Source organism: Chinchilla lanigera, unplaced genomic scaffold, assembly GCF_000276665.1.
Source record: "Chinchilla lanigera isolate Chin_1 unplaced genomic scaffold, ChiLan1.0 scaffold00041, whole genome shotgun sequence".
In the NCBI taxonomy this organism is placed as follows: Eukaryota; Metazoa; Chordata; class Mammalia; order Rodentia; family Chinchillidae; genus Chinchilla; species Chinchilla lanigera.
The window spans coordinates 12,737,309-12,752,347 of record NW_004955442.1 but is presented as its reverse complement, the minus strand read 5'-3'; the positions used below and the strand labels follow the sequence as shown (position 1 = coordinate 12,752,347).

Genomic DNA, 15,039 nt, shown 5'->3' with positions numbered 1-15,039 from the left:
GGGCAGCTCGCACAGACACACGCCCCCCCTGGGGTGGGGGGAGCCAATCCTGATGCAGAAAGCAGGACGCGCCCATCTCGGAAGACGCTGGAGAGAGCATTGAAGGGAGGGTTCTGGGGACTAAAGGGACCGCGGGACGGTCTGGAGTCTCTTGGCCGGGTTGGAGCCGCGGGAGGGCAGACGGAGGTGGACGCTGACCGAGGCTAGTGGTGCTGGGCCTGCACGACGGCGGAGATGGACATGAGGAGCGGGACGGGACGTGGGATGGGCCTGGGGAATAACAGGCATTCCTCCTTCCCAGGGCTGGAATTGAAAGGCTAGACCGGAGGTCCGGTGGCATCTAGTTGCCTTGGCAACCGGCGCCTCGCGGCGGTCTGGGCGGGGTTAACGGGCAGTAGGAGTGGGGAGATCTGAGTGGGACTCAGAGGTGACGCGGAGCGAGCGCTTTAGCGCCGTAAGAGAACCGTCACGGTGGAGTTGGTTTTCATCGCAGAGTTTCCACCTCACCCTGTGTGCTCTGCAGAGCTCCTCAGATGATTGTGCACAAAGAGAGTATGCCGTGAGCCTGGGCTCCCATGGCATCGAAACGCAAAGGCGCGGAGCCCTCCCTGGACTCCCCCTGGGATGCCATCCTCCAGGCTGCCAAAGCCCAGCTCCCATCCCTGGACTCCGACTCATCCTTGGTGAGCAAGAGCTTTCCCTGCAGGCCCTGAGTGCCCTTTCTCCCCATGATGAGCGTGACGCCAGCCAGGGACAGCTTTGGAGCACTCCTCTCCGCAGACCTCCCTCCAATCCATGGAGTTTGTTTTCCTTTTACTTTCAATCTTCTGGCCCTACAGGTGTTTTCTAGTTCCCATTTCCTTCTTCATCCTTCCTTCTGCACTTGTCAGTAATCCCTGAAAACGTGTTGGTGCTCCGCATCCACCAGGTCAGTAGTGGTTCTGGACCCCACCTGTAAGCCAGGTGAGCTCTGCTGCTGTGTTCTTGGAATTTTTTGGTCTATCTACCGCCCCCAGGCCTGCTGCGCTGATCTTGATGAGGCCAGCACCACTACTCGGAGCGGTGACCATTCCAGTGCATTGTGATAAGCCCTTGGGGGGTTTCTGCAGTTGTGGTTTGAGGCACCTGAGGTGGCCCCTGAGGATGCTTAACACCGGTAACCCACGTGCCTATGCACGGTGATCCCTCACCCCATGTGACAGTACAGGGGCTCTCAGCACACACTCTGGCGCTTGGCACTTTCAGCAAAGGCTAGGGTTTTAGAAGGGGCCACACTGGGGTTATATCGGGGCGAATACAAATGTGACAAGAGCTGTGGGTGCTCAGGGCTTATCTGGGCACAAGGTCAAGCAGCGGGTAAGGCAATCCCAGTGCCTCAGTGTACAGAGCACTTGCACACCTTCTGATGTCCTTGCAAGGTGGAGGATGAATATAAGGCTCCTTTCTTTAGAGACAGCACACCAAGGCTGTACATCACAGCACGTCGTTAGATGGTGGCTCAAGGTAGGCAGGGGGCTAGACTCTGGTCTCAGTCACCCCCACCTCTGAAGGCCCTTATTCAGCACTAGGCATTAATGGAGCACCTGCTGTGTGTGAGGTCTGGGATGTGGCGGGCACTTACAAACAGGGAGGTCTGGGTCTCAGCCCACGAGGTTGTACTGCTAATTGATTCATGTCTGAATCAGTGGCCGGAAGCAGTGGAGGGCAGAGATCTCTCTCAGTGCCCCTGGGTAGCCGGGCTGGAGACTCAAGTGCAGCCATATCACCCAAAGCCCCCTTGTCTGCCCACAGTCAGACTTCGAGACCGAGGAGCCATTCATCTTCCAGCGGAACCAACCTGTCCTGATTCCAGACCTGGCCGAGGAGCTGGCTGAAGACCCTGGTAGTTGTGACAAATCTGAGACCTGGGTCCCTGGAGCTAAAAGGCCTTCGCCTGAGGTCTGTAGGACACAGGCTAAGGGATCTCATTAAGCCTGGCACCTTGCTGGCAGAAGGGAGTATGTGTCTGTCCACAGCACTCAGGAGACTCTAAACATAGGGGTCTGTAGTGCCTAAAACCCTGGGTCTGGTGTCTGCTACACTCAGTCCTTCCTCCTTCAGGGACAAACCAGAGTATTCAGGGGCCCAAGCGCGTAGCATGGGCGTCTCTGTCCCCTAGGATGCCCAGCACACTTGCTTCTGTCTGATTTTGCCCTCCTCTGCCCTTCGTCTAGTCCCCTCCTTTCCTGTTGTCTACTAGGATACTGCACTGTGTGGCCATGGTCACAACTGCCTGTCATAATGTCTGCATAACCTGCCTGGCTTTACAGCCCCCTGGCTCGGAGCCTGAAAAGTAAACAGAAGCTTCCTAGACGTTCATTCAACTATGAAAGGCTCCAGAGGGAAGAAGGTCCTCCATTAATCCCTGAGCAGACATGCAGGCTGCTACCCAGGACACGATTAGGAAAGGCTGCAGCACACTCCCAGGCCTCCTAGTCATAGTAATTGCCAACATCAGACCCAGTTTCTATCGCTGTCTCCCCACTTCCCAGTACCCTGGGTAAGACCGAGAACTGTATCTAAACTTAATGACTTGATACTGAAAATTAATTGCTTCCTTTATAAATAGAACCCATCCACCAGCTATCATCCCTGGGCAACCCCAGTGAGTCAGCTTTGATGTGGTTGTGGTTAAATGTCTTAGTTTCCAATGAACACACTGTAAATGCCCTCACTTCCATAATGGGGGTGGGTAGGGGGGAGCAGCTTCAGGAGCCCTGGGCTCTGGGTTGACCCTCAGCTCAATTCTGCCCAGCATCATTAACCAGGTGAATGGGGTTCACAATAGCTTAACCAAATCATGTGATCCATAGCACCTGCTATAACAGCTGTGCCTAGGAGCAGGTCTGAAAAAAACCCAAACAGGAGAAATTTCCAGGGCAGCCAGGACACTGGGTTAGTTCAGGTGACAGTTTTCGTGTGAGTGACTGTTTTGAGTCTTTGTCACGTCTAGAGTTACTTTGGCAACTCTTCTGGACATTTTTTTAAAATGTGGGCAGGAGGAAGGGGAATAAGGAGTGACTGCCGGTGGACGTAGGGTTTCTGCTGGGGGAAATGGAAGAGTTTTAGAAATTGTAGGAATGGCTGTGAAACTGTATTTAAAATGGTTTAAATGGAAAATTGTATGTTGAATCTGTATTGTGCCATGAAAAACAATGCCCTGAGCTGTGTTTTTGTGGATGCTAGCAGAGGATGCATGTTATCTCAACAGCCAGTTGTGGAGGCTATGGGACTCACTGCAGAACCCGGGAATGAACAGAACGCAAGGACAAAGGAGTGCGCCTCTTGGGAAGGAAGGAGCCCTGGCCAGCCACTCAAGAGCTGTGCTGAGACCCGAATTCTTCCTTGGACAGAGGAGGCGTGGCAGGAAGGTGAACTTGGGAGCCTATCCTTCAACACCAAAGGATTCCAGGATCCTCCCTGGGGTCTGCAGGGAGAAGCTACTCTTGCCTCTGAAGGACAGCCGAAGACAGAGCCCTTGGGTGCTGCCTGGCAAGACTGTGCAAATCGCAGAGCCCTCCGCCAGGAGAGGCGGAAGATGATAGAGAAGGATGTGCTCCAGAAAGTAACCTGGGGTCCCCAGGGTGCAGCCTGCGGTGACCAAGGCCAGGCTGCAGAGTCAGGTCCCAGGCTAGCAGCCCACTTGAAGGGGCCGTGGGAAGGCCAGCCTGTACTCTCGCTCCAGGTAGGTGTCTCCACTGCCCAGCTCCTGCTCAGACCTGTCGCTTGCAGCATGGCCGCCTCCCAGCGTGCTGAGGCTAGAACCAGCGGGCTCACCTCATAGTGAGGCTAGAACCAGTGGACTTGAGACTCCTCAGTCCACCAACCAGCAGGCAGCCTGCCTGCCTCAGAGGGCGGGTGATCTGGGCCAGGAGCTCACCTCAGGGGAGGGTTAATGAGAACACAGAAGAGCAGGCAGACTAAGCCTTCTTTAGAGAGAAAAAAAAAGAATGCTGATCCCAAGGGGATGCTTCTAAATACCTATGGCCACATACAAAGTATAGAGCCAGGCACTGTCAAAACGATACTCTACAAGTGGAAGCCCTCATTCTCATACAACAGAAGCACTTGTTCAAGTTGGAGTCAGCACATGAATGAGGGAACCAGCAAGGTGACGAAGTCAGTTTAGCAGAATTAGGAAACTAGGTGTGGTGGTGTATACCTGTAATCCAGCACCCTGGGAGGCTGAAGCAGGAGGGTTGTAAATTAGAGCCCAGTTTAGCAACTTTAGTGAGATCTTGTCTCAAAATAAAAAAAAAGGGCTGGAGCTAGAGCTCAGTGAAAAGGTCCTGGGTCCAGTCCCCAATACCAGAAAAGGGAGGCAGGCTAGGAGAGATGGAGTTTGTGAAACAAAACAAGAAGGAAATGCTAAGATGATTGCAGAGTAGGGAGTCCGTAGTCAGTATCCTAGAGTGACACAAGGGTGACCTTTGGGGTTATCTTGTCCAGCGAACAGGAAAAGGCGTTCTCTCTCCCTCCCTCTCTCTCTCTCTCTCTCTCTCTCTCACACACACACACACACACACACACACACACACACACACACACACAGAATTTCATAGGGTTATAAACTAGCTGGGCCTGGCCAGCTGCATGAACCAGCTTGCCTTCCCTGTGCAGGTGGGCCTAAACAAAGAAGCTCCAGCCTGGCATGCATATGCCAGACCATTTTTCTTTTTTGTAGTATTTTTACTTTTTAAATTTTGAGACTGGGCTTTGCTAAGTTGGCCAGGCTGGGCTTGAACTTGTAATCGTCCTGCCTCAGCCTCCCAGAGTACTGGGATTATACGTGTGTACCCACATGCCTGATTCAGACAATTTTTCTTAACAACATAGAGAAAACTAGTACCAAGGAATACACAGACTTTTTTTTCCCCGTTACTGTTTACATAAGCCACCTTCTCCTTTCTGCTCATCCCTGACAACTTTCGTTTTTCCTCATCTATAGGGCTGCAAGAATGAGGTCATGTATAATGAACACTCACTTTCGCTGCAGGTGGAGCTCAGCGTTAGAAAGCTTGCCTAGTATGCATGAGGCCTGGGGTCGCATTCCCAGTGCCCCAAAAGACGACCCATTCTCAGTTAACTTCCTCCACCCCTTGATCGCCACCTGTCCTCCTCCCGGCCCAGTTCTCCACTTGGAGCCTTTGGTACAACCACCTGTTTCTTAAAAAAGCCAAACTTCTTAAAGCTCCAAACATCCCAAACCTGTATGAACCTGAACAAAACAACACGGGGTTTCCTCCTGGTCAAACAACATTTTTGTGGCCTGAAACAAAAAGTATTTACCAATTCCCTATGAGGAAAGTGATTACTATGTATATCTAAAATATACCAAGAGAATCTGACTGAAGGGAAAAAGTATTGTCATACTAAAGGCATAAGAAGGAAGCCCCAAGACACACAGGCTCTGCCTTACAGGAAGAGCTTGGCTGTAATCATCACAAGGGAGGATGCATGCCTCTGTGGACATGCATTTGACCCCCGATTTCTACCCCACAACACCCGTGACACATGCCCCTGGTCCGGGCAGCTGTGAAAACAGAGGTCACTGCCTCTGGGACCCTGGGGCAGCGTTGTAATCACCAGCTTCATTGTTTCAGCAACTTGAAGAGTGGGACTTGGATTACATCCTTCAGAGTCTGCCAGCGAGCGAAGACAACCAGGGAAATTGTGCACCCAGAAGCGCGTGGTGGGCAGCTGACCTCTGCCAAGGCCAAGGTCTGACTGAACACCACAGCCCCAGTGAACCCCACAAGAAGCTCCTTCTAGGGCCTCGGTGACGGAGGGCTGTGGTCTAGGCACAGTCAGCCCGGTGGCCATGTTTTCTCTGTACTTGCTTCGCCCCTTGCGGCCCTAAACCTTGTGTTGCCTGACCTTGCAAGACTTCATGCATTCACCCAACATACATACAGTTTGCTGCTGTATACCAGGTGTGTCCTAGCTCCTGGACCTTTTCCTCTTTGTACTTCCTCCCTTTCTTCCCAGGGAAGGTTACTCAGAGGAAGGACATTTCTGCCTCTTTCAATCTTTCAGTCAGCTTTTTTTTTTTTTCCTTTTTGAGACAGGGCCTCACTATGCAGTTCAGGCTGGCCTCGAACTCGCAGCAATCCTCCTGCCTCAGCCTCCTGAGTGCTGGGATTACAGGCATGCACCACCACGCCCAGCCTTCAGTCAGCTCTTTGGCACACTCTTGCCTTCCTGGCTCACAGGAAGATGTCGCCTCTGTTACTGCACTTGTCACTGGCCTGGCTCTGGGCAGTTGTGCAAACAACACAGAAACCCTCCACCCCCTCACCACTAGCTGAGGCCCACACAGCAAGGCAGAGCTGCAGCTGAGGAGCAAGGCGGGCACCAGGGTTCCTGCTCCAGTTCCACGGCAGAGACCCACAGTGCCTGCCCCCTTTTCAGCATAGTTTTGTTGGTAATTCACTCCTCTCATGCAGGATGTAGAGAAAGAGACCCTCCCAATGGGAGCAGATGTAGGTATAGTAGACACACCCTTTCTGAAGAACAGTGTGGCAGAATCTAGTCCCTAGTTATGTGTTTACTTGAGACAGGGTCTTACTGTGTAGCCCAAGCTGGCCTTGAACTTGCAACAATCCTCCTGCCTCAGCCTTCTGAGTGCTGGGATTACAGGCGTGCGCTACTACACCCAACGGAAGTCCCTATTTTAAAGGTACAAAACCCCTTAATCAAGCTATTCCATTTCGTATTGCTTTGTTTTTGTTTTTTTGAGACAGAGTCTCACTATATAGTTCAGCTTGGTACAGGTGTGTGGCACCACACCCTGCTCAAACTATTCCATTAAAAAAAAATCTCTCCTGAACATATACCCTAGTGGGTAAGGGTATATATTCAAGGATGTTGGTTGCAGTGTTAAAATGAAGAAAACTTGGAAGCTAGGCATGGTGGTGCATGCCTGTAATCCCAGTAGCTTGAGGCTGAGGCAAGAGGATCACTGAGAGCTGAGGCCAGCTTGGGCTACATAGCAAGTTCAAGGCCGGCCTGAACTACATGGCAAGACCCTGTTTCAAAACAAAACAGTAAGGCACTCCTTCATGAGGCTCAAATGCACAGTACCTACTCATACAGATACTGTTCCCCTTGGCCCTACTCAGCCAGAGGAACCTTGCGAAAAGCTGGGGTGGGGCAGATACGGGTAAGCCTGAGGTGCACCCTGGAAGAGGAGACTCAGGCATCCTCGAGGCTCCAGCTGCTGTAAATCAAAGGGGTCCTCCCCACTAATCCGTGTCCTCTCTGCAACCCCAGGCCACACTGTGCCACGATCCCAGGACAGGCTTCTGGAGCAGCTGGTCCTCCTGTGTGCGACGCAGCATGGAACCCCCACCTCTGCCCAGAAGGTGCCTGCCCGTGTGCGCAAAGACACCAAAGAACAGGAGGCCGGAAGCAGGTGAGACTTGGTGCCCGCCATGGCCTGTGTCCTCAAGACTGGCCCATGTCAGGCAGCACGGATAGGGCCTGCTGTGCGTGAGGCACTTGATATGCTGCTTCCTCATTTAATCTCAAGAACTGGGTCAGGCAGGCAGCCTGGAATCTGGGGCTGAGAGAAGTTGCCTTCCCAAGGCTATAAATGGCAGAGCTGAGAGTTGAGACCCCAAAGTATCTGCCCCAAACCTAGGGGACCTCCTTCTACCGTCCACTTAGTCTCCCTGGAAGTAGTTCCTTCCCCTCATGCCATGCTGGTGCGTCCAGCCCTGGGTTTGTGTCCCAGCCAGGCCAATCAGCGCTTTTCCTTAAGGTTTGTCCCTCTGTAGCCCTGTGAAGGGCTGTTGGCACCTGTGGGTGCATATGGAGAAAAGCAGGCCACAGATGGGGGAAGTTGAAGGAGAGATAGAGCCCTGGAGTCCCTGGAGACCCAACTGTACCTCTCCCCTCCCACACTTTGGGTGCTCCACCCTTTTAGGAACCTGGAAGTCAATGCATCTCCTTCTTTCACTGACCCGGATGTCTAATAGACATGGCCACATGTGTACTATCCAGTATGGTAGCCACGAGCCACATGTGGCAACTGAGCACTTGAAATGTGGCAGGTGTGACTGAGGAACTGAAATTTTTATTTTCTTGTATTCATTTCAGTTTACTTAGCTTACATATGAATTTATTTATTTTTGCAGTACTGGACTTGAACCATGGCCTAGTGCCTTCTTATCTATTTTGAGACAGGGTCTTGCCTAGTTGTTAAACGGCCAAGCTGAACTCAAATTTGCATTCCTCATGCTTCAGTCTAACAGAGTAATGGGATCAGAGGCATGTGTCACCATGACTTAGTTTCTGTATAAATTTAAACAGCTACCTGTGGTAAGTGGCTACCATACTGGACAGCACAGACAGATATCAGATGTCATGCAAGTTCTACTGGACAGCACTGGCCTGTCTTGAGGGTGGTTCTGGGGAATAGAAAGTACACAGAGCCAGGTAAAATGGTGCACACCTGTAATCTCAGCTATTCAGGAGGCTGAGGCAGGAGGATTATAATTTTGAGGCCAGCCTGGGCAACCTAGAAAGACCCTATCTTAATTTAAGAAATAAAAAGGGATGGTGTTGGAGCTGGGCATGGTGATGCACACCTTTAATTCCATGAGGCTGAGGCAAGAGGATCACCTTGAGTTCCAGGCCAGCCTGGGCTACATAGTTTGTTCAAGGCCAGTCTAAACTATGTAGACTCCATCTCAAAAAAAAAAAAAAAAAAAAAAAAAAAAAAAAAGAAAGAAAGAAAGAAAGAAAGGAAGGAAGGAAGGAGGGGGATGGGATTGTAGCTCAGTAGTAGTGTACTTGCTTAGCATGCACCAGGTTCTGGGTTCAGTTCCCAGTACCACACACATACTCAGAAGGGTTTACGGTACTTACCCATACACGGTGGGTACCCATTCAGGGCCACCATGAGCACTGTGATATGACAAGTCCAGCAGGTCCTTGTCCCAGAGAAAGGAATGGGCCACCCTGGTTCTCTCACCTCAGATGTACTTCTATGAAGCTGGGCTCTCAGGCTGTGCCAGGCCAGAAGCTAGCTGGGGGCATGAGGCTGAAGACAGAGCCTCCTACCATCTTCATTGACCTGCGACAGACAGAACCGCCGGAGCCACGAGACCAGTCCCCAGGAAGGTACAGAGCAGTGCCAGCCCTGCAGCAGGCTCTCTGCTTGGCAGAGTCCCCCACTGGCCCCACAAGGCCTTGGCAGTTCCTGCTAGGGAAAAGCAGGAACTTGGAAAGACTCAGAACATGGCTTATTTGACAAGTGCATTTAGCCAGGAACTGGGCCTGGCCCATCCCGCTTGGCCCCCTGTGGAGAGGGGCAGAGGGCAAACTTCATCTAGACTGGAGTCCATCACCTGCGCCCTGTCTCCACCATTTGGCAGGAAATCCAGCAGCCCCGTGATTTCAGCTGTTGCGCTTTGGCTGGCTGCCACCCCAGCCTTAGATCCCCAAGGGGACCTGAGCACTCCAAGTCCTGGGTGGGGACCAGGCCTGGCAGAATGCTTTGGGATTCATGCAGAGAACCTAATTTATTTTGCTTCACAGTCTCAGCCGCAGCTCCTCTGACAGTGGGGAGGAGGAGGAGGACACAGAGGCTCTGGGAGACCAGCAGGGCCCAGCGCAGCAGGCACCTCTTTCCTCCTGGAGCCTACGGTAAGCACAAGGGGCCGCCACCGCCCAGGCATCCTGGCCATCTTGGCTATCAACCCTGTCCTGCACCTTAAGGACTTGCCAGTGAGGGTAGGCGGTGTCTAGGACCCATGGGAGCCCGGTGGGGCCCAGCCTCTACCCCAACCTGGCCGGCTGTGCCTTGGGCATCACTGAGGACACCCCAGCTCCTCCCGAGGGTGGCTCAGTGTATTCTCCTCCTACGCACTTGCTCCTGCCACAGGCGGCCGTGGAAGTGAAGGGCAAGTGTAGTGATGGAACCAGAGGTGGTTGTTAGCCAGGAAGGAAAGGCCTGGGTGAATTCCAGTGTCAGACTCGGAGAGGTGAGGGAGGCCCCACTGTAGCCTAGGGGTGAATGAGAGTCACCCACTGTGGCAGTGGCTAGCACTGGGAGTATCCGGCCTCTCTGCACTGTGCGATTAGGCATGTCAGAAAAAAATAGAAGGAAACAGGCGAAGCATTGACCGGGTGCCTTGCCAGAAGCGGGGGACATGGTTAGCGTGCAGCAAGACCACAGGGCAGGAGCTGCAGCCCCTCCGTGCGTGCTAGACCCAGGCACACACGTGGAGCTCACTGTGGCTTTTCCGTTTGAGTCTGGCCCTGGAAGTGTCTCTCCTTCCCTCCGCAGTGGCCCTGGCCAGGGCCATGCTTCCTCGGCAAGGGTCAGTGTGTGGGCGAAGGTCAGAGCGCTTCTGCTAGTCTCACCACCCGAATCCAAGCCTTGCTCTGTGGCGCCTGAACTGAGCACCCGCTTCCTGGTCTGCAGCTCTGGGTCAGATGATTGGCATCCAAGCCCAGTCTGCTCCTTCCACAAATGCCTTCGTGTCGCCAGGCCTGTCTTCACCCGGGACTGGGGGACAGTTTTTATTCTCACTCCAAGGATTCCAGAGTCGGCACTAGCAGGTGCTGTCAGTGGCTGTGGTTTTGTTGGCCCAGGCTTTGAGACATTAAGAGTGTTCCCTCCCATGCTGACTGGGAAAGGAGCTGCATTCCTCTGGACAGCTCTGCCCAGAACAATGTCCATGGTCTGCGTCTTCTTTCTAGACTTACCTCTCAGTTAGTTTAACCAACTAAAACCTAAACTTGGAGAGGGAATTCAGGGCAGATGGTGATGTTTTTCTAGCTGCCTTTCCTGTTTGGTGGGGATCTCTGGGGGCTCCTGGAGTCACTTGTGGGAGAGGGAAACACTCCACTTTTGTGTGATACCTCTGTCACTGCCCCCGGGGGTGGAGACACCACACTAGCCGTCATCCCACTGCTGCCTAACTGGACCCCTGCAGTCGTCAGAGATCACTGAAACCCCCTTGGTTCCAGTGCCGGGGGGCGATGGCTGGGCCCCCTCTGTGTGGTATGGACTGAGGTTGGTTTTGCTGCTTTCCAGGGACTGTACTGGGAAGAGCCAGCTTCTCCAGCAGCTGAGGGCATTTCGGAAGGGAACGGCTCTGCCCCAACTGCCTGCGAGCGGGCGTAGCTGTGGCCAGAGAGCTCAGGTCACTGAAGATGCAGCCAGATCCAGAAGTGAGAAAAAGGAAGACACAAAAACTCTGGGCAGAGGGGCAGAGTGCCCAGACCAGACTCCCAGGACACCCCGGGGCCCTGGGGCCAGCGTCAGCCAGGGAGACCCTGGTGTCTCCTCTGGGCCAGCTGCAGGCTCCTCAGGTAAGGAGATCTGAAGAGCAGGCCGGGCTGCCTCACTTTCTAGCCACACAGGCCTTGGTGGTCCTCTCACCCCAGCTCCCTGAAAGGCTAGGCAGGAGGATCCCAAGATGGAGCACAGCCTGGGTAACCTGGTGGGACGCTGTCTCAAAATGAAAAATAGTAAAGGGCTGGGGATGTAGCTGAGTGCAAAGACCCTAGATTCATTCCCCAGTACCACAAAAAGGGAGGGAGGGAGGGAGAGAAGGAGCGAAGGAAGGAAGGGAGGAAGGAAGGAAGGGACAGAGGGAGGGAAGGAAGGAAGGGAGGAAGGAAGGAAGGGACAGAGGGAGGGAAGGAGGGAGGGAGGAAGGAAGGGCCAGGAATATAGCTCAGTGACATAAGTGCCTGCCTGGCAAGCAGGAGGTCATGAGTTCGGTTCCTGGTACTGAAACAAAGAGAGAGAGAGGGGGAAGGAGGGAGGAAGGAAGGAAGGAAGGGAAGGAAGGAAGGAAGGAAGGATTGAAGGATAGATTTGGCCACTGCATTGTTACGTACCCACGCAAAAGATGCAAACACAAATTTGTGCATAGAACATGACAGTAAGCTAGGCATGGTGGTATATGTCTGTAATTCCAGGACTCTGGGAGGCTGAGGCAGGAGAATGGCAAACTCAAGCCCAGCTTGGGCAACTCAGTGAATTAATGAGACCTTGTCTCCAAAAACAAAAACAAAATACCAGGACAAGAACTCTGGGAAACAAAGTGGCCCCAGTCCTCTGAAGAGGCTGGAAGAAAACATCCGGACACAATGTCATTCGTTCTCTGGTGGGACAGGAAGACACTTTCATCTTTTCCCACTTCTACATATTTTTTTCTTTAATAAATATTACTTCCATCATACCAGGTATTTTTAAAATCTAGTGGTGTCTGTGTGTGGGGTATATGGTACTAGACTTGATCTTAGCCAAAAGGCTGAGAAGCAATGCATGTATGGTACTAGAGATTGAACCTAGGAACTTTGCATTGATTTACATCCTTAGCCTGCTTTAAATTTTTTATTTTGAGACAGGGTCTTGCTAAGCCAGCCAGGCTAGACTAGAACTTGTGATCCTTCTGCCTCAGCCTCTCAAGAGTGCTGGGATTACAGGTCTGTGCCACCACATTCAGCCAAAATTCAGGCTGAAGGAGATTTGAGCCTGATTTTCTAGGTCCCTGGAGATTTGCTATGTTGTGTATTAAATTAACATACACATGTACATGCCCACAGACATGCACTTTTGGAAAAGGGCTAACAACTGAAATTTGCTGTTTTGGTTTTTTCTTTGCCTAAGACATAAAGGCACACGCAGTTTCTGGGGGCCTTCCAGACTGAAGGAGGTGTTGGCCTTCGCAGACTAGATGCTGTAACACTGAAAACCGTCTCGTACTAGATAAAGGCACCCACCTCATCGGGTCCAGTGACAGCTGGGGCCCGGCCTGAACAGGAGATGCCTGTGCTCTCTGCCCCGCTTACCCCGCAAGCCTTACCCTACCCCGCCCCAGGGTCCTTTCGTGACTGCCTTCTCAGTGCTGATCTCTTGCTAACGGGTTTCCAGGATGCTGCCCCAGCCTGCCCCATGGAACAGCAGAAAAATCACTGTCATCTGGATGTCTCCATGCCATGGGCACGGGGGCAACAGAGGGTTCGGCTGCACAGTGCTGAGAGGGCCCAGGGATCCCTCCGTAGCGAGTCCTGAGCAGGCAGAAGACCCCACGTGACTCTGGCCACCCTCAGCCAGCGGCACCATCACACAAACTCCAGCCACAGGCAGCCAACGTCACGGCCTCAGACTCCTGCCCTGCAGACCTGCCCCTCAGCTCCCACCCAGCCAAAAGGGGCGTCTCCATTGGCTTCCACAAAGGCCACACAAAGCGCCCCCCGCTCCACAAAAGCAGAAGGAAGCTGCTCCAGGCCACCTCTCCTTGCCCTCCGCCCTGCTGCAGCTGTTTAACTGTCAAAAGCAAGGGTGACTTTTCCCCCCTCTAACTTCATTTTCTCTCATCCGCACACCTCTTCATAGCAGGAAGTTCATTTAGAATGTTTCACAGTAATAAAAAATAAACTCTGTTCCAGCTTCAGCTCTGTCTGTGAACTACGTCTGTCAAGGCAAGCTGGAGGGACGAGGTGGCGGGAGTTCAGACCTGGGTTCAAAGCCAGCTGGGCACCATGTTTACTGCTCTCCTTGCCACGGCTCCCCACTCACAGGAGTCCTGGAGGCTGTCTCACAGCACAGGCACCCAGAGCCTGAACCCTTTCATCCAGGTCAGCAGGGGGTGACAGTCCCGGCAGTCAGAGGGTGAGCAGCAGCAGTCAAGCCTGGAACAGCAGAAGGAGCGGCTCCTGCAGTGGGCAGGCGGGCAGGAGGGCTCTGTGGGAGACGCCTGCTGAGGTGGGGATGCCTCTGTGGCCTGCAGGGTCCCCTAAAAAGGAGGGAAGTAAGCCCAGGCCTTGGTGAGACAGGAGAGAAGGATCTGATGCCCTTCTAAACACATTGCAGCCGGCCCAGCTCCATCAGGGAGGTTTTTGTTTTCTGCATCACTGAGAATTCAACTGAGGGCCTTTCAATTGAGCTGTGTCCCCACCCCAGCTCCCCCTTTTGTTGAGATAGGGTCTCGCTAAATTGCCCAGCTGGGCTCAAACTTAGGATGCTCCTGCCTCAGCCTCTCAGGAATTACAGGTATGCACCACCACTCCCAGCTTCTGGGAGACATTGGCTTTGGCTGTACAGACTTCAGCTGTGGACCCATCATAGATGGTTCTACTGCTTTATCGGCCTCTTCCAGTATGTCTGTGAGGGGCCGTCCCCTACCCCTTGACCAGTCTGAGACTACACCCGCACAAGCCCAGCTTTTCTCCTTTATAAATACCCTCCCCATACTTTTAGGGGTTCATCCATGCACTGTTCCCCCTTATGCTGTAGCCTAAGTCTAGTAAAACTTGTGGATGACACATTCCTGCCTATTGATGACTTCCAGCTCAAGAAGGGCATGTTAAGCTGGTAACATTAAAGGCGGCTGGCACCAGCCAGTGTCTAGCACCAGCAGCTAAAAGCTGGTAACACTGAAAGCAGCTAATAGCAGAGAATAACATAGCCACAAAGAAGAGCTGGAACTACCACATTTGGTGGCTGGGAGAGTGCTCCAGGCCTGCCGGGAGCTGCCTGCTCTGAGCAGCAAGGAGGGTCACTAACTCTAAGAGTGGTAGCTGCTGGCATTCAAGCCCACAGCTCTTTTTTTGTTTGTTTGTTTTGTTTTGTTTTTTCTGGTACCAGGAATCGAACTCACAACCTTGCGCTTGCCAGGCAGGCGCTGTGCCGCTGAGCTAAATCCCCAGCCCCCAAGCCCACAGCTCTTAACGCTAAGAGCTACATTTGCCAACTTGTGGTTTCTGCATGAATTAAGCAAGAACCCCCAGGGGACTGGTCACATCTTGGAAGCTGATTTGGGGACTTCCTCCCCTTTAGACGGCAAACAACAGTGATGGTTGTCAGTAGGCTGGAGAACCAGTCTACATTTGATCTCCATCTTGTGTGTGGCTAGGAATTCATGCCAGCCTGGTGACGTGGGCAGGCCAGACTGAACAGGGAAGTGGGTGGGCAGCAGTGCTGGTCCTGTGAGCTAGTGGGAAGGAGATGGCTGCTTCTGGCTGGCTCCATGA

General features: G+C 52.9%; 1 protein-coding gene across 1 annotated transcript; it reads left to right on the top strand.

Moving 5' to 3' along the window:
- Positions 1 to 41: 41 nt before the first annotated feature.
- On the top strand, positions 42 to 13,460 carry LOC102006397 (chromosome unknown open reading frame, human C16orf71). The gene is given in 10 exon segments (XM_005391277.2): positions 42 to 683; positions 1,792 to 1,938; positions 3,251 to 3,724; positions 5,643 to 5,760; positions 7,312 to 7,453; positions 9,022 to 9,165; positions 9,583 to 9,690; positions 11,087 to 11,240; positions 11,242 to 11,364; positions 12,938 to 13,460. Coding segments are annotated over 10 exon segments (1,659 nt in total). The 5' UTR covers positions 42 to 575; the 3' UTR covers positions 13,079 to 13,460.
- The last annotated feature ends 1,579 nt before the right edge of the window (positions 13,461 to 15,039 follow it).